The 18,895-nt window shown below is 42.5% G+C and overlaps 3 protein-coding genes across 5 annotated transcripts in view; 2 read left to right on the top strand and 1 right to left on the bottom strand.

Annotated features, from left to right (window-relative positions):
* Positions 1 to 4,242, bottom strand: part of KPNA4 (karyopherin subunit alpha 4) — a 40,380-nt gene extending 36,138 nt beyond the window's left edge. The window contains exon 1 of the mRNA XM_089508927.1: positions 3,807 to 4,242. Coding sequence (XP_089365053.1) covers positions 3,807 to 3,878 — 72 coding nt within the window. The 5' untranslated portion in view covers positions 3,879 to 4,242. The remainder of the gene's footprint in view (positions 1 to 3,806) is intronic.
* The window catches only part of B3GALNT1 (beta-1,3-N-acetylgalactosaminyltransferase 1 (Globoside blood group)), a 34,702-nt gene continuing 18,696 nt past the window's right edge, over positions 2,890 to 18,895 (top strand). The window contains exons 1-3 of one of the 3 annotated variants that reach the window (XM_089508932.1): positions 2,890 to 2,911; positions 7,141 to 7,282; positions 7,944 to 8,013. The gene's annotated coding sequence lies outside the window, so the exon portion shown is untranslated. Of the gene's footprint in view, positions 2,912 to 6,992; positions 7,283 to 7,943; positions 8,014 to 8,078; positions 8,125 to 18,895 lie in introns of those variants that run through there. The other 2 variants (XM_089508931.1, XM_089508933.1) reach the window with 2 other exon arrangements.
* Positions 15,383 to 16,379, top strand: LOC149318058 (ADP-ribosylation factor-like protein 14). Its single transcript, XM_089508935.1, has one exon. The coding sequence runs from the start codon at positions 15,439 to 15,441 to the stop codon at positions 16,015 to 16,017; it is 579 nt and encodes a 192-aa protein (XP_089365061.1). The 5' UTR covers positions 15,383 to 15,438; the 3' UTR covers positions 16,018 to 16,379.

Here is an 18,895-nt window from a genome sequence, read left to right as displayed (position 1 = left end):
CTTTGTGAGGCAGAACAAAATCCGAGTGGACTACAATACTTTCATTGTACCTTAATGCATGTTAAACCCCCTGGACAGCCAATATGCAAAGGCAGCAAATTTGTGGCAAATGCAGTCATAAGAAGAATGATCTATGACTCAGCTACACCTCCCTACTTTCTAGCCTTGCATTTATTATTGCCATTGGCTCATTAGGCAAGACCAGACTGCCCTAAGGCATTTGGGAGGCCGGGACGTATATGAATTTATTCTGAAGTAAGAAGGGCACACTCGTACCTCAGACTGCCTTAACAAATTAATCAAGAGGCTTAACAATCATTGTTTAGTGCCACATAAGATTTAGGCTGAATGCTGAATAATTACAAGAGGAGTTGGTGTTGTCCTCACTTTGCATGGTTGAAAAGACTTTTCAACTGAGAGGCAGAAACCACATTGACTTTTGACAGCTAACCACAGTGGACCCTTGTTATACGCTGGGGTTTGGTTCCAAGATCCCCCATGTATAACAAAATCCGTGTATGCTCAAGTCTCATTAAATATAATGACACAGCAAAATGGTGTCCCTAATAAAAAATGGAAAATCAAGGTAAATTTATACATTTTTGGAACATTTTCAAACCGTGTATGCTTGTATCCGTGTATAAAAAATCCGTGTATAAGAAGGGCCAACTGCATATGCAAGACCAGGGCCCAAAATCCAATGCTGAGCAGCATTGCAGAACCATGAAACTTTATTTCTCTCAGGAAGGGAAAGCATCCCTCAAGCACTGCCTCAATACTAACAGCAGAGAGTTTCCCAGCTTTCTGCTTTTGAAGTTTTGATTTTGGGTGCATTCAGTGGCTGCTGTGGGAAGATCAACCCCTTAGAATTCTGTTGACAAAGAAGTTCTGCCAGCGGATGACCCCTCAGAATCTGACATTTGCAAGTCATGTTTTATCTTTATTGTTGAATAAAGGAAGTCAGCAACTGATAATGTGCTGAGATATAATCAGAAATATTTCCCCAGCATGGTCTAGTGGTTTGAGTGTTGGACTATAGCTCTGGAGATCAGGGTTTGATTCTCCGCTTGAACATAAAAATCCAGTGGGAGACCTTAGGCAAGTCACACTCTCTCAGCTGCAGAGGATGGCAATGGCAAACCCCTTCTGAAGAAACTTTTCAAGGAAACCCTATGGTAGATTCACCTTAGGGGCACTATAAGGTAAAAAAATGACTTGGAGGCATAAGAACAATAACAACTATTTTCTTTAACCTTTGACAAATGACTGCTTTAACTGGCATTTGGTTATCATTTGGGAAAACTTAAACCTTCAAACAAGTCTTGATTAAAACCCTCTTTCATATGAGCAATACCTAGAAGTGTAAAAATAAAATGACCAAGACTGAACTGGGTTTTTAAAAAAATTAATTGTGAAGACTCAACAGGAGTATTTTACCGGTCTTCACACTGAAAATAGAGGCATAAGCAACAAACAAGTTCTGGGGCATGTTAAAGACGAGAGCATTTATCATCGGCCTAAGCTTTTGTGCCATACAGACCACTTCAGATACAGGAAGTTCCATGGATATTTTTCTTATAACGTAGGATGGTTTGTTTCAACTATGCAACATGGCAAAAGGCGTTCATACAGCCGAGTGGCTCACCCAAGCTCATTTCTACCAACAAAATGCATGTCACCAGGGCGGGGAGAATACAGGAGAAAGACATGTCATCTGACAAGCTGTTTCCATGTCAGGCAGCAGCTGAGTAGGTGAGGGAGAAGAAAAAGGCTCCTCCATCCGCTCAGCAAATGAGGCCCCCCTTCTTTTCCTGGTCTACAATGGGGGCACCTACACTGATCAGAATGGGGGCTGTAGTCAAGAGATCAGAGGAAGACTGAGGGCAGCTGTGAAAGAACTAGAAAAGAGCCTAACATGTACAGATGTATAACTGAACTTGAAAGTTAAAACTGCAGAGAGACGGACAGTGAGGAAAGGAGATGAATGGAAAATCCCTTCTTTTCAGATGCAGGGCTGGAGAAGATTGCTGAGGATACAAAGACAAACATATGGGTCCTTTTGAACAGATCAAGCCTGAAATACCCCTAGAAACCAAGATGATAAAGATGAGGCTGTCTTATTTTGGCAACAATTCACTGGAAAAGACAATGATGCGAGGAAAGGTGGAGGGGTGCAGAAAGAGAGGAAGACCCCAAACTGACTGGATGGCCTCAATTAAGGAGGTCACAGGTAAGAATTTGCAAGACCTGAGCAGAGCAATGGAGGGCAGGCAGTCTTCCAGATGTCTCATCCGCAGGGTCACCATGAGTTGCAGTTGCCTAACAACATTTTAACTAAACAGCTGAGAGAACACAGTAATTACATCTGTTTGTAGACTACTTATGTTATAAGGTAACATACGTAGTCAACAAACTACTAAGATACTTATGTTCTGGGGTTTATTACACTCTCCACACCAGAATTCCTGATGGAAAACCTGAAACCGCCCCCAAGGAGGGAAACCAGGTTAATAAGAACATTTGTGGGAAAACCCCTACATTTAAGTATATTTATATTAAACTGGAGTGTGTCCAAAAGAGGGTGACTAAGATGGTGAAGGGTCTGGAAACCAGGCCCTATGAGGAAGGACTTTGGGAGCTGGGGATGTTTAGTCTGGAGAAGAGAAGGTTAAGAGGTGACATGATAGCCCTGTTTAAATACTTGAAGGGATGTCATATTGAGGAGGGAGCAAGCTTGTTTTCTGCTGCTCCAGAGCAATGGATGCAAGCTCCAGGAAAAGAGATTCCAGCTCAACATTAGGAGGAAGTTCCTGAGAGTAAGGGCTGTTTGACAGTGGAATAAACTCCTTCCTGGGAGCGTAGTGGAGTCTCCTTCCCTGGAGGTCTTCAAACAGAGGCTGGATGGCTATCGGTGGGAATGCTTTGATTTGGATTTCCTGCATGGCAGAATGGGGTTGGAGTGGATGCCCTTGCGGTCTCTTCCAACTCTGTGATTCTAAGTACAGTCCAACCGCTGAGGAACAGGAAAAGGGAACTGATATAGTTGGAGCTGGAGGACAGAGGTCCAAAACACACTGCAGGGATAATCCAGTCTGATGCCGCTTCAAGTGCCCTGGCTCAGCGCTAGGGAATCCTGGCAGCTGTAGTTTTGTGAGACATGTAGCCTTCTCTGCCACAACAAACTACATTTCCCAGGATTCCTTAGCACTGAGCCAGGGCAGTTGAAGCGGTCTCAGACAGGGTTATTCCTGCAGTGTGTTTTGGGCCACAGGCTCCACCCACAGTGGAGAAATAACCCGGTCTGGCCCCGCTTTAGCTCTTTGTCTGGCCCTTTGCTATGGAATTCTGGGAGTTGGAGTTTGTTGCTCCGCTCCGCTCTGGGCCCCACAACAAACTCCAACTCCCAGAATTCCATAGCAAAGGGCCAGAAAGTTAAATCGGGGCCAAACCGGGTTATTTCTCCACTGCGGCCGCATGCAGAAAGGCCGAGGGCCTCCGAATCCGCCTCCGCCGCCCTCGTCATTCGTGCTCCCTTTGGTACACAAACTCCTGAAGGAAATAAAAAGGGGGAAGGAAGGAAGGCAGGGCTCTTGGAGGCGTCACTGAGCGCGGAAGGCGCCTAGGCCCAGCCCCAGTCGGAGAGGGAAAAGCCCAGCAGCCCCACCCCTGAGGCGGCCTCCTCCTCCTCCTCTCTCCGACGCGATTAAAAGCAGAGACGCCACCGAGAGGAGCACCGTCTCCCTCATCGGCCCCCGAGGAGAAGGCAGGGGAGGGCGAGGGCGAGGGCGGCGGCGGCGGCGTCTCACCTCCAGGTCTCGGCCTTTGTTCTTGAAGTTCTTCAGCCGTTGGTTGTCCAGCTGCTTCTCGTTGTCGGCCATGGCGGCAGCGCGGCCTTGCCTCCCTCCTCCTCCTCCTCCTCCTCCTCCTTCCCTGCCGGACGCTGCCGGGCCCCTCTGGTCGTCGCTGCCGTCGACGGCGTCCTCCTCCTCCTCAGCCTGCCGCCCCCTTCCGCTCCGGCCTCAGGGGCTGCTGAATGGGGCCCTGGCGGCCTCGGCCTCGGCCTCCCCTCCGTCTCCGTCTCCGTCTCCGCCTCGGGCCTAGGCCTGACCAGGGCGGCGGAATGTGCCGGTAGCGAAGGGAAGAGCAGCCCAGAGAGAAAGGCGGGGGAGGAAGGGGAGGGGCCGGCAGGGGAGGAGGAGGAGGAAGCGGCGGCGGAGGCACCAGTCTCGCTCGGAGGGAGAAACGGACAGGCCACGCCCCTCCCGCCTTCCCTCCATTCAGATTGGCTCTGGAAAGGCTCTCCTCGCCCCTTCCCTCCACTTTGATTGGCTCTTTGTCAGTGATGGACAGGTGCGCCTCCCGCCTTTCCTCCGCTCTGATTGGCTCCTTCTCAGTGATGGAATGGTGCTCCGGCTTATTGGAGACGAGGTTCTACGGAGTGGCGGGGGAGGGGAGGTGTATTGGCTCTCACTTGATGGAAAGAGAGAAGCAGGCGAGGCCACGCCTACTCCGAGCTCTCTCGCGCCCTCCCCCCTTCACTGATTGGCTCTTTTTTAATGATGGAAAGGCTTTCCGGCTTATTAGGGAACAGGCTCTGAGGAATGGCGGGGAGGGTGAGTGTGCGTGTATATATCTATATAATATACTACTGTATTTGGCTCTTTCTCAGGGATGGAAAGTAAAAAAGAGGCGTGGCTGAGGCCACGCCTACTTCTCTCTCGCGCGCCCTCCTTCCATTCTGATTGGCTTTTTTTCAATGATGGACAGGCTCCCCGGCTTATTGGAGAAGAGGTTCTATGCATCAGAGGGAATATATATATAGAATAGGGAGGGGATATATACTTATGTATCTATATGAATGCATTCCCTCCTTCACTCCGTATCTACCTATCTCTCCCCTTCCCCTCCACGGAACCTCTTCTCCAATACGTCGGAGAGCATTTCCATCATTGGAAACCAACCAATCAGAAGTTATGCGGAGTGGGAGGGGGAGGGAATACATATATTGCTTGTTTCTCACTGATGGAAAGGAGAAGGAGCGAGCGAGATACCCTCCCCCGCAGAACCTCTTCTCCAATAAGCCGGAGAGCCTGTCCATCACTGAGAAACAACCAATCAGAATGGAGGGAAGGCGGGCGGGCGAGAAGTAGGCGTGACCTCGACTACTTCACTGTGGCACACATACGTAGCCTCCTCTCCCCCCCACTCCGCAAAACCTCTTATCCAATAAGCCTGAGAGTGTTTCCATCACATTGAGAAACAACCAATCAGCGTGGAGGGAAGGCGGGAGGGACGGAGGAGTGGGCGTTGCTTCGTCTGATGCACGTAAGGGAAGAAGGGGAGGTGCCAAAAGAGAGGGAAGAAGGTTGGAGCTTGCGCCGCGCGTTCCAAGCCCCTCTCCGTCGCGCGCAGGCGCGCTCCCGCTTGCCTGAGACCGAGCTTCGGCCGCCATTTTGAGGCCAGAGTGGTCTCGCGCTCAAGGCTATGGAATTCTGGGAGTTGCAGTTTGTTATGGGGCCCAGAGCGCCAGAGCGGAGCCCACAACAAGCTCCCACCCCCAGAATCCCATAGCCTTGAGCCAGAGCAGTTAAAGCGGTCTCAAAAGTCTTCTTTCTGTGAAAAATAAAATAAAAACTGTATCTCTCTCGTTTTAAATGTCTCTTCCATGTTTTTAATCTAGCTTTGGTTTGAGAGTTAAAGAGGAGCGGAATGGTGGCTAAATTGTAATAATAACGATAATAATATTTATATTCCGCCTTTTCCTGAGGGAACTGAGGCGGGTTACAACACAAATACAACAACAAAATACCAAGAATAAAACCCCACACTGTATAAACAATCCCATGCCCCAACCCTTTCCCTTTAAAAGATAAGGATTTCTACACTTAATGTAAAAACAGGAAACCTTCTCTACTGCGTTTTGGATGTTTTCTGATGAGGACTGGCTTAAAAGTTGAGAATTAACATTAATGGTAATGCTAAGAATGCTTTTTCTAAATGGTGATAGCACTCATCACACAACAGTTTGCCCTCGTGGGATTTATACCTGAATGTATCACAGATACATTGCCTCAACCAACATTTTCTCCTTTTGTGAGACAGAGTGAGCAGCAAGTTGAATAAAACATGCATAATTGCAAGCGGGAATTAAGCACAAATTACAAAAATCCAATTCTGTAAATGGAGGTTTGTCCATTGTTCCTCAGAAATCAGACATGATAAAGATTAATGACACTTAAAGAAAACTCTCAGTGGATTCTCCTGCTGCAAGTACAGTTTCCACTCACTTCTTCCATTTGCACGGCAGATGCACTTTCCTGTAAAACAAAAACACGACAGCTATCAGTTTTGGCCTTGGCATTATTTATTTAAAACATTTATTATTATTATTTTCAGTTTTGCACTCCATTCATCGCGCATAATGTCTCTTTGTGATTGAAGCTCATTTTACAAATGTAATGCACAGGCGCAATTTATCACTATTCTAAAATGATGAATGCGCACTTCGTGGATCAGATAATAATTGTTCACGCTGTTTCTTGAAAGAGCATTCATGTCATACTAAAAACAATGTTAAGGCAGTGCTACCTGTGCAGGTCAGCACTCCAGGCTTTAGAAGGAAAGATGGGCTCTTTATAATATTTGTTTCAGCGCTTGAGAAGATAGTTCAATAGATGATAATAATAATTTATTTATATCCTGCCTATCCCTGCGAATTGAGGCAGGTTACAATAAAAATGGAAATATATAACACAACATAATCATCATTACACTATTAGATGAGTACCAGCACCCCAGTCCTGGGTTATTTGCCTGAAGAGCTGGCCTTAACAGGCACAAAGGAGGAGAGGATCAAAATAGATTAGAAAACTTAACAAAATGAATTTCAGCAGCGAGCAATGTAACGTACTGCACTTAGGTAGAAAACATGAAATGCATACTGTAGATATAGGATGAGGAACACCTGGCTTAACAAGACTATATGTCAAAGAGGTCTAGGAGTCCTAGTAGACCACAAGTTTAATATGAGTCAACAGTGTGATACGGCAGCTAAAAAGGCCAATGCAATGTTAGGCTGCATCAATAGAAGTGCAGTGTCTAAATCAAGAGAATAACACCACTTTATTCTTTCTTGGTCAGGCTTCACCTGAAATACTGTGCCCACTTCTGGGCACCATAATTCAAAAGAGATGTTGAAAAGCTGGAGCACGTCCAAAGGAGGGCAACCAAAATGGTGAAGGGTCTGGAAACCATTCCTATGAGGAACGACTTAGAGAGCTTGGTAAGTTGAGCCTGGAGAAGAGATGGTTAATCCTTGTTTAAATATCTGAGGAGGTGTCATATTGAAGATTGAGCAAGTTTATTTTCTTCTGCTCCAGAGAATAGGATTAGGAACAATGGATGCAAGCTACAGGAAAAGAGATTCCACCTCAATATTAGGAATAAATTCCTGATAGAGCTGCTTGACAGTGGAGCACACTTCCTGAGAGAGTGGTGGAGTCTCCTTTGGAGGTTTTTAAACAGAGGCTGGATGGCCATCTGTCGTGGCTGCTTTGATTGAGAGTTCCTGCATGGCAGAGGGTTGGACTCAATGACCCTTGTCGTCTCTTCCAAATCTATTATTCTAGTTTCCAAAACTCTTAGAATGGTCGACAAGTTTGGAGCAGCAATTTTGTATTAGGACAGACTATCAAGTGACCCGGTGTGTCCAGTCTGCAAGTGCCAGGGAGCTTTCCTACCTGTTCTTCCTGGTGGCTTTCCATTGGCCAAAGGTGGCTGTGGGTAACTTACACCAGACATCTCAGTTTAACACATAGCCTCCATTTAGTTGAGGCTGTAGGATGAGACCTTGATATCTTGGATTAATAAAAACTAATCTATATTTGTGTTTTTCATGCAAATGACTTATGCTTTGTTATGTTATTTTTTATTTTCATTTTTAGGACCTTGTCATTAAAAGCAGAAATGGCAGGATTACAAAATAGAGCCGTTCTACCTAGTAGAAGAAGAAATGTAAGGTTTTTTTTCTTAAACAGAAGCCACTTTCTTTATGGCCTGTGCAGCTGGTTGAATGTGATGTACAATGGCTATCTATTTCTTTGGTTATGGGCTGCTATAGTTCAGGTAAAATCATAATTTTGTTACCATCATAAACTGAGACAGAAAACTGATAGAGGGAAGTGGGATTATCACTATGAACACATACTTGCAGCAATAGGAACAAGGATAGGCACAATCTCAGGAAAATAATGGTTTGCACAAATAACCTGTTTCTTTTTAGTTCCTATTGATGAATGCAGTTTAAATATTTTCCAGCATTCTGTAATGATTTGCTAGTACTTTGCACCTGCATGTTGCCTTCCATCTTTTTATCCTGGCACTGAAAACTATAGGACACAAACTAGAAACAGCATATAGGGCAATTTCTTGGGACACTTTTGCTCAAGCTGGTTCCATTCAAACAAGGAAAAGCTGAGTGCATCTGTTGAGCCCTAACGGTTTGTTGATTGGCTGCAAACGTCAGGCAAAACAAAAACCTACAAATACGTATTGATTATGAGATGCATTCTCCTAAAATCCAGCAGGATCCATTTGTGGAGGAGTAATTATGGGTTCACTCAGACTGGGATTTGACCTGACTCATTACTGTACTGACCAGATTTTGGGGAGGAGGACGGTCCAGATGATGCTCTTCCTTTGAGGATGCTTTTTGTGGGTCCATTCTTGACTTTTTTGAAAGAGCTGGCATAAATTTCCTGTCAGGCTTTCTTGTCTCAGTTCCCCCTATACTCCTGGGCAGTGCCCACTGATGTCAACATGGATTACCAGAAACAATTTATGTCTGCTTTGCAACATTTGGACTTTTCTAATCATTTTAAAAAATCTTTTTGCAAAAAGTTTATCATTTCAAATTATTCAGTGTCTGTGTTATTAATTGCAAGATGCTGGATAAACCAACAGATGGCTCTCTTCTAAAAGGTTATACGTGTTGTCTAATAAATAAATGGGCAACTGAGTTGACCATTATTTATTATTATTATTATTATTATTATTAACCTTTATTTATAAAGTGCTGTAAATTTACACAGCGCTGTACATACAATCTTTTTAATTGGACGATTCCCTGCCCTCAGGCTTACAATCTAGAAAGACACGACACAAAAGGAGAAGGGAAAAGTGGTGGGGAAGGGGCCTCTCTAGTAGGATAAGACATATAAAAGACATAGCAATACAGGAAATGATTCAATAAAACAGACAACAAAAGAACAACAAAAAGCAAGTGACAATTATGCAATGCCTGGGAACGCTTCTCTGTAGCCTGCTCTTTTCCCAGAAATGGGACTCAGAGCAGCTTCACAATATTAAAAAAATACAATAAATATTGTAAATAAATAAATAAATAAAAACAATACAACAACAATAATAAATTTTATTTATATTTTCTCAATTCTCCCAGGTGGATCGAAGCGGGATTACAACCTAATAAAAATATACAAATCTCATCAATACAATGCAATACAATTAAAACAATAAGCTTAATCAAAGCTAATTAGAGTAATTAAACTACTTCTGTCTAGGTGGCGGTGGGATAGAGTTGTTTCAATCTTAGTTAGATAGGATGGGACAGTATTTCTTAGATGAGGTCAGGTGGGTAGGCTCGTTGGAAGAGAACTGTCTTGACTGCCCCCCTGAAAGCCTCCAAGGAGGCAGCCAGACGGGTCTCCTGTGGGAGACTGTTCCACAATTTGGGAGCTATTGCAGAGAAAGCTCGTTGGCAAGTTGACACCAGCCTGTTTTTTTGTATTTCCAGCTGGTACTTCCCAGATATTCTGAGAGTGCGGGGTGGATTATGTAGGGAGAGGCATTCCCTGAAATAACTCGGGCCCAAGCCATATAGGGCTTTATAGGTAATAACCAACACCTTGTATTGCACCTGGAAGCTGATTGGCAGCCAATGAAGATCTTTTAGGATTGGTGTTATATGGTCAGACCTTGTCGACCCAGTAATTAATCTGGCTGCTGCATTTTGAATCAGTTGAAGCTTCTGAACTTGGTACAAGGGTAGCCCCATGTAGAGCGCATTACAGAAATCTAAACGAGAGATTACCTGAGCATGTACCATTGCTTCAAGGTCCTTTCAGTCTAGGCTGGGATGCAGTTGGCATATCAACTGAAATTGGTACCAAGCACTCCTGGCCGCCGCATCTACCTGAGATGACAATTGTAGGGACAGGTCCAGGAGTACTCCCAAACTGTGAACCTCGTCCTTTAGGGGAAGTGTGACCCTGTCAAGGACAGGATGATAAATTTCCTTCCCCAGCCCTAGGGTACCTATCACGAGTACCTCCGTTTTTTCTGGATTCTGTCTGAGTTTGTTTTCCCTCATCCAGCCCATTACTGACCCAAGGCAGGCATTCAGAGGAGAGATGCCATCCTTAGTCACTGCAACAGTCAAAGACATAGAGAAATAGATTGGGATGTCATCAGTGTACTGATAACACTGCACCCCATGTCTCTGGATGATCTCACCCAGCAGCTTCACAATAAAAATACAATACAATACAAAATATATCCCAAAGTTGCTATTCTGGTGATACCTTTATTAGGCCAATCAAAAAGGTGCATGCTTTGTGGTAGCTAAGGAAGAGTCTGTGTGAATTATAAATGAGATATCACCACCCCAGCCATAAGGTCACTAAACAAAGGCAATAAAAGAGAAGCAAATAAATGTTGATATCTTCAATTGAAACACACACATGCACAAACTGCATCCCTGAGAACTAACACTGTGTGTCAACACAGACCGTTCCTCTATACCAGTGTTAATCAAAGTGGTTGTCTCTGGATCAGTCTCAGGCTGAAAATCATCAGTCTGTGGGAGTTTCCAGGGCAAAAAATAGTTCTAGTCAATCTCAAAATACAGTATATGTCCCTGGCATATTAGAAAAAAAAAAACCTGGTTACTCCCCAATCGGACAACCCAAAGAAGCACTGCTATATACCACATCAAAGCAATATGTGGACTTAGTGACAATAACATCTACAACCTTCCCTCCCCATGCATATTCTTCTTCTTCTTTCAACCATCTTTGCCAGCTAGCAAAAAGAATTCTGTGTCTTTCTGTTTGACCTAATAAAGGTCTCACCACTATGGGGACTTTGGAAAATGCCTCCTACGTATTATTGTAGATTCCTACATGCTAACAGAGAACACATTATTGAAATGTAGATTCTTATATAAAACACATTCTACACAGAAAAGTGGCTATAAGAGGCAGGGTTGACATGTGAATGATGACAAGTATGGTGTAGTATGTCTAACTGTTTCTCTTCTGCAGTAACAATCACAGGCAGTGGTGGGGCAAAAGTGCCTTTAAAAAGAGATGTTGTGGAATGTAGTACTAGGAGAGGCATATATTTCTTTGGTACTCTCATTGTATGCATATTTCTTAATAGAATTATAAAGTTGGAAGAGGCTCCCTAGGACATCAGGCCTACCCACCACTATTAGAAGTTCCTTCTAATAGTCAAGTAAAATTTAAATTCTTTTAACATAAAACCATTAGACCTGGTTCTTGCCATTGGGGCACCCTCCTCCTCCCGACTCTCTGTGACCGCCTTTGAGGATATTTAGTGTACGTACAATCATGTCACCCTTTACTCTTCTCTTCACCACCCTGAACATGTCTATTTCCTTCAACATTTCTCATAGGTTTTGTTCTCCATGCCTCCTATCATCATTGTTGCCCTTCTATTAAATCACTCCAACTTGTCTATATCCTTCTGTGATAGTCTGTGCTGGAGATAGGCTTGCAGCTATCCCCATGAAACATCCAGGCTCTTAGCTATCCCCATGAACATCAAGGATTCTAAATCAACAAGATTTGCAAGCTGCTTGTAAACAGACTCCTTTATAATCCATTGTACTTCCCCCTACTGCCCTGATATTGGGGTCATGCTGTCTGGCCTGTAGTTCCCTGGATTTTCCCCCCTTTTTGAAGAGAGGGACAATGTTTGCCTTTCTCTGGTCCTCTGGCACCTCAATTGTTCTCCAAGATTTCTCAAAAATTATGGCAAATGGTTCTGTGAGTATGTCAGTAAGTTCCTTCAGTTCTCTGGATGCAAGTCCCCCTTATCCAAAAGGGATATATTCCAAGGCCCACAGTAGATTGCACTGAACCCCATGCGATAATGTTTTCAGACCATAACTGACTGTGGGCAATTGAAACAGCAGAGAGCAAACCTGTGGATAAGGGTGGACTACTGTAACTAATTTTTCTAACAAGTTACTTTGGCAACTAGTTACTAGTAAAGAGTTGAAAGAGTGTTACTTTTTCTTGTTAAGGGCTTCGGCTGTAACTCACTATTTTTCAATTTAATGTAAAGAAGTTTTCACTTCTTACTCCATAATAAGTGTGTCTTGCCTTGAACAGGATAGAGGGATAGGGGGAAACATATTTAAAATATCAGTGGCCCCGGAGACTCAGGTTTGTTGGTGATTATTAAAAAATACATTTCAAATGTTAGCCCACCTTTTCTGCCTAAATGAGAGCTAGTGCAACTGCACCCAGAAAGAGCTAGTCTGAGTGGTTTGGGGATGTATCCAGGAGTATAACTGTTTTGGTCATATAGTAAAAGTACAGTATCATCCAAAATTCAGAAAACAGTGATTAATTTATTGGGCCAATTTTGGGCCAGTAGTGACACCAATTTATTGGCAAAAAAAAAAAAAAAAAAAAATAGCCCCCCAATTTTCCTGCATGATTTTTAACATTTTTGCCTGATGAAGAAGCTAGTGGAGCTTCGAAATCTTGCAACATGTATAATGTGCATTTTGGTTGGCCCAATAAATGTAGCTCTGTTTTGTGGATTTGGGATGGTACTGGATTGGGGGGGGGGGGTGAGGAGAAGGCTGCTTTTATGTACTTACTGGCTGCTTAAAACAACGGCATAGGGTGCATACTTGAAATGGATGGGTTGATGGCTGTGAGAATGATGAGGATGGGGATGCTTCTCTACATGTCAGCTTGGGAATGAGATTTAAAGCAAGTGGATGGGGAAGAGGGAGAAACAGGGAAGGAAAAAAGTTTGGATAAGAGAGAGTTGCTGTGCATCCCTCCCCCAGATAGTCTTGAGAAATTTTCTGCATCATATGCCAGATTACTATAACTATTCCCTCCCACCACCAATCAGATAGTATTGGGAGAATGTAGTCCAAGGCATCTGGGTGGGAAGAAAATGATAAAGGATTGCTTGGAGGAAGCAGGAAAGCTTGGGTCCTATTGGCAGTGCCAGCTACAATCCATTAGTGAATGATGAATTAATGATTAATCCCAGTGGTTCAACAGGTCTACTTTAATTGGAACTGACAATAGGATTTGCAAGAACTCATTCTCAGATGGCAAATATATCCCTGGGCAGAATTATGTACCCAAAAGTACCCTGTTTTGTACTATACTCATGTATAAGTCTAGACATTTTAGTCAAAAAATTGACCCAAAAACCCTGGATTGATTTATCCACAGGTCAATATAAGTGCTGTACTTGAATTCTTATTTTAAAAGGAACCATCCTCTTCTTTGAGTAGAATGGCAGAAAGGTGAGAGCTTAGTCCATCCTGGGAGCACCTAAAAAAGCACCAACCCCCTTTACTCTTTCATCCTTTCAGCCTTTAGTAGGAGCACAAACAGTTAAGCCTACTGGAATTTTGTAAGTCCTTTGCGATTGTTTCCCTTTGCTTCATCCTTCACATCCTTTGTTTCAGGGCCCTAAGTTTTACCCTTGACATAAAAATGGCTCATATCAGAATCCATAATTTTGATCCCAAAACCTACCCACAACTTATACATGAGGTTGACTTACAGTCAAGCATATCTGGTAATTCTCATTCTATGTCCGTCCCTCTGAGACACTAGATTGTCTTGGGATCTCAGGGGTTTAAGGGTCCCCGTAAAACTATTATTGTAAAAACCAAAGTCGATCTCACAACCCTGAGTTCTTCTCAACATTAACTTAGGGTGTATTCACATTTCAGAGTTAAAACAGTTGGACACCACTCTAACTGCCATGACTCTATCCTACAGAATTCTGGGATCTGTAGTTTAGTAAGGCACCAGACTAGGCTGAATACCTCACCAAATCCCAGGATTCTGTAGAATAGTGTCAAGACAGTTAAAGCAAACTGCTTTAATTCTGCAGTATGTATACACCCTTAGAAACAGATATTCATCAAGAGTTTTCAGCATCTGTTGACTCAATGGGAGTTGTAATCTTTTAGATACACAATGCATTTGATATGCTGTTCAAACAGAATCAATCAGCTGTACACCTGTATTTAAAATTTGAATTCATATTTTCATGTTTCAAGGGCCTATGCCTTGCAACTTAATTCTGCTCCAAGAGTACAAAGTGTGTGTTTGATTTTATACAGCCACCTCTTGCCACAATCTTGTTAGGGATTGTCAGCAACAGCTCATGGTGAAACATGGGTGGATCACAGAATATAATCTTGAATTTGGACCTGAGATACCCAGTAAACAACAGCTCACTTGCCAGCTAGCCTTTGGCAAGTCATTATTTCAGTCTAAAGTTCTCTGTCAGAAATACCAGGATAATGTTATGACATACTAAGATTAGGAAATGCTGCTGTCTTCCAGAGTCTCAGGAATGAAAACTGTCACTTGTAAGTACCTACTTGTACAAGATTTCTTCCTAGGCTCAGAATAAAAATGACAAAAGTACTAATTGCTTCATCTTGCCTTTCCCATCTATATTGCAAGTGGGCTGGCTGCCTTTTAAAGTTTTTAATGGTTAGTGTACATTTATTAAATGAAATGTACAGCCATCCAACACATGAAATAACAAAGCATTATCAATTCTAAAATAAATTTTAAAATTGAGAGGAGAAGATGATTTCATGAGTAATTTATTATTTGCATTATAAGATGTCTATAAAGGCATGCATTCTTATGCTCAGTTTTGTCGACTGTTGCTGTTGTTGACAATTTTGGGATTTGGAGCAGTACAAAGCTGAGCATAAGAATGGTGTGGCTTAGTGCATGATAAAAATGACATGAATCAGTGTCACAAGTGAAGAGAAGGAAACACCCAAAGAAGACAAAAATAAGGCCTCTTTGTATTTACTGGGCTTTGGCACTGATCAACCTTTGGCTTATGTGACTGAACATTATTCAGTTAAACTCCACCCTTCAAATAGGCAGTGAAGGTTATATTGTAATAACATTCTGTTTGCATACTGCAGCAATGATCAAGTCACAGAGCAAATATATTTTGTACTATGTCTTGTGACATAGTACAAGCTATGTTTTTTCTCTCCTGCTTTGCTTGCCATCCTTCATCTGAGACATAGAGAAGGCAAGCGGATGGCTGCACGAACTAACTACAAAACACCTTAACGAAAAAGCAACTACAGAGAAAATGGGCTTTATACATTCTAAACAGTTTAAAGTCAAACAAGCCCAGATTCTAATGCTAGGACTTGATTCGGCGGGGAAATCCACTCTCTTGTATATGCTAAAATTTAATGATGTCTTCTTAACCTTACCAACAATTGGATTCAATGTGGAAATGATTGAAACGGGAGCAGGCATTACCTTAACAGTCTGGGATGTTGGAGGTCAGAGCAAAATGAGGACTGTTTGGGAGAACCACTTGGAAAACACAGACAGCCTGGTCTATGTTGTGGACAGTGCCAACATACAGCGCTTGGAAGAGTCAAAAAAAGAACTGGAGATTATTTTGAAGAATGAAAAGATTAAGAATGTGCCTGTGGTTGTACTAGCAAACAAGCAGGATCTTCCTGGAGCTCTGGGTGCTGAGGAAATAACCAAGAGACTTAACATGAAGAAGCACTGTCATGACCGAAACTGGTACGTACAGCCCTGTTGTGCAGTTACAGGGGAAGGCCTGTCAGAAGCATTCCAGAAAGTGACATCATTTGCAAAATCCTGCATGAAATCTAAACAAGAAGCTTTTGCTATCTTCAGGCAACATTAACACATCCCGATCTGATCAATTCATCACTGGCCAGGACAATAAGCCAGTCTGTTGAATGAACATCTGATACTACACCATGTTTTTCGAATTTCTGTAAAACAGAATTTATTTATTCCAGGCCAGTTAACTGTTCTCATTCTTTTACATTATCTTTCAGAAACACTATTTTGCTTAATATGGCTGTGGGTTTTTTAAATTCTGAAATACAATGGTGCATCAAGAGTAGGATGAGAATGCTGTTGATTTTTCAAATACTGTATCTGTCATCCATTTTGCATTCACTAATTTGCAAATATTAAGATAAGTGTAGCAAACAAAACTGTGCAACAATTGACCAGATATAGTTTGAAGGTCATATTGAATGTTAGTGTGTATATAAGATTAAAAGGAATTAATTCAACTTAAAATTCATTCTAGCATTATTTTTCATGCAACAACACAATGCTAAAATGTGCCACATTAGTGCTATCTTGAGGCATATTCAAAAGCAATACATTGCGTTACTAGTTTCCTGATGTTTTCTTTTAACTAAATGAGAAAATGTGCTTTATACAAAACATATAAATTTATCAAAAATTAAAATAAAATAAAATAATGATTTGTAATATATATATATATATATATATATAGAGAGAGAGAGAGAGAGAGAGAGAGAGAGAGAATCCAAAAACAAAATAATGACATTTCTATGCAGAGTATCCTGCTTTAAATACCCTTCTCTTAATTTTGATAACATTAAACTATTCCAGATTTCTTTTGACCATTCATCAATTGACAAATGTTTATTAGTCTTCCAGTATTTTCTTACAATTGATTTAGGGGAAATCCCAGATCCTTAATTTGGATTAACTGTAATATTCAATTCAACACAGTTTGTGGTGTTTGTGGTGTCCATATGGAAGAATTTTTGATGTTCTTGTAATCACACAAAGGATGGTACCTTTTTTCCAACAATCCTAGCACTCTCTTTATCTTTTGTGAATTTTAGAATACAGTGGTACCCCGGGATACGAATTGATCGCGTTACGAAATTTCCGGGGTACGAAAAAGTTAGATTGAAAAAAACTGTTCCGGGTTACGAAAGATTTTTCGGGTTACGAAATTCATTTCGGCGCGAAATTCAAATCCGAAGCGCGGCTAGCGGCTTTCCAGCGCTAACGGAAAGCCTTTTCGGGTTGCGAAATGTATCGGGTTACGAACGGCGCCGCGGAACGAATTAATTTCGTAACCCGAGGTAGCACTGTACCATCATTGCTTTTGCTGCCAGTGGGAAAACAAGGTGGATGATGAGGTGGAAACACAATATCAAAGCAGGGTATTGACACTTCATACAAGGAAGAAAAACTAATGCACAGATGGCAGCCTGTAGGAGAAAACCCAGGCAGAAAAAAGGCATTGTACCAGACTGATGAAGGAGGCTAAGGCGGGGTACAAACTGCCAGAAAGAGGCGTGCCCCTGGCACCTCTCATTGCTCCGCAGGAGCGCCGCAGCAACCAAATTGCACGGCGCTCCTGCGGAGCAAAAAAGGAGCACTGGGAAGCGGCTCCTTTTTTGCGGTGCACTTCCGCACCCTAAAGTGCCAGCGATGCTGCGGTGACGTCGCAACTGCACCGCCCCATTTTGAGGCAGCGCAGTTGCAATGTCACCAGTACATGCCGCGTCTGGTGGGTGTGCTGCAGCTGCAGCGCCCTCGTCACATGCGAGGGCTGCCAGGTGTGTGGGCGCTCTGCCCACCAGGCAGCCCTCGCACGTGATGAGGGCGCCTCAAAGGTGTGTCTGTTCCGAGCCTAAATTTAGGAAGTGTGGACACTGTGGAGCAAACAAAGTTATGTGGCAAGGTATTGTCCTGGCATGGCAAAACATTAGGGCTAACACCAGGAAGAGTACAGGGCAAATAGTGTTATGTGACAAGGCACCACAATAAAATGCCCTCCCTGTAAAACAAAAAGCTGTGAGGGGATATGGCCAATGTGTCTGTAACCCCTGAATAGTTGAGCACTAAATGTCATAAAAGACATAAAATCCAACCTCTCTGTGCTGGGGTGGGAAGTGATGCAAAGTGTTAGAGTTTGAACAGCAAAAGGAGTATGTGTGGAAAAAGATTATGTTTATTGTTACTTTAAAAAATAGCTGTTTGTTCAGCAGCAGAGGAGATCTGCTGGATGGCCACTGAAAATTAAAATGAAGGAAAAAAGGGAGGTGCCATGTCATCACACACACACATCACTGGATGTGACCTCCTAGCAACACAACATAATTAGTTCCATAGCCAAAAGAGGGAATTGGACAACATATCAACTTGCTGGATTCTTTCAGATGTGGAAAAAAGAACAGAAAATACCCAAGGAAAATATATATGTTGCCTGGATCACTTCAAAGCCAACCACATTATCCTATAGAGGAAATGATATCTTCTGTCTAAATTTCCTGTTAGATGTCATAGTCTGATTTGCTGTTGTCTACGTTGCAATCATTTTTCGTTAGGAAACATGTTTGCTTATTCTCCATAAAAATTAATTTCATTTCTATATCTATCCTGTTTGTTTGTCCCAAATACAGTGGACCCTTGGTGTCTCCTAGGGATTGGTTCCAAGACCCCCATAGGTACCAAAATCTGTGGATCCTCATGTCTCATTAAATACAATAGTGTAGTAAAATGTCTTTTATATAAAACAGCAAAATCAAGGTTTGTTTTGGGGAATATATATATATATATATATATATATATATATATATATATATATATAAAATCTTTTCGAGACATGTATGTTTGAAACTTTGATTAAGGAATCTGTGGATATGGAGGGCTAATTGGTTTCCAAACTAGCCTAAAGTAAAATACTATATGAAATGCTGCACTGGGGTGGGGGACATTCA

This window comes from Sceloporus occidentalis, unplaced genomic scaffold (genome assembly GCF_023333645.1).
Source record: "Sceloporus occidentalis isolate IW3139 unplaced genomic scaffold, rSceOcc1.0.p SCAF_2, whole genome shotgun sequence".
Lineage (NCBI taxonomy): Eukaryota > Metazoa > Chordata > Lepidosauria > Squamata > Phrynosomatidae > Sceloporus > Sceloporus occidentalis.
Note: the sequence above shows the minus strand (reverse complement) of the source record. Positions and strands in the feature narration are given on the sequence as shown.

Excerpts from the sequence above, each read along its gene's own strand:
- LOC149318058 (XM_089508935.1), top strand. The coding sequence starts at position 15,439 with ATGGGCTTTATACATTCTAAACAGTTTAAAGTCAAACAAGCCCAGATT.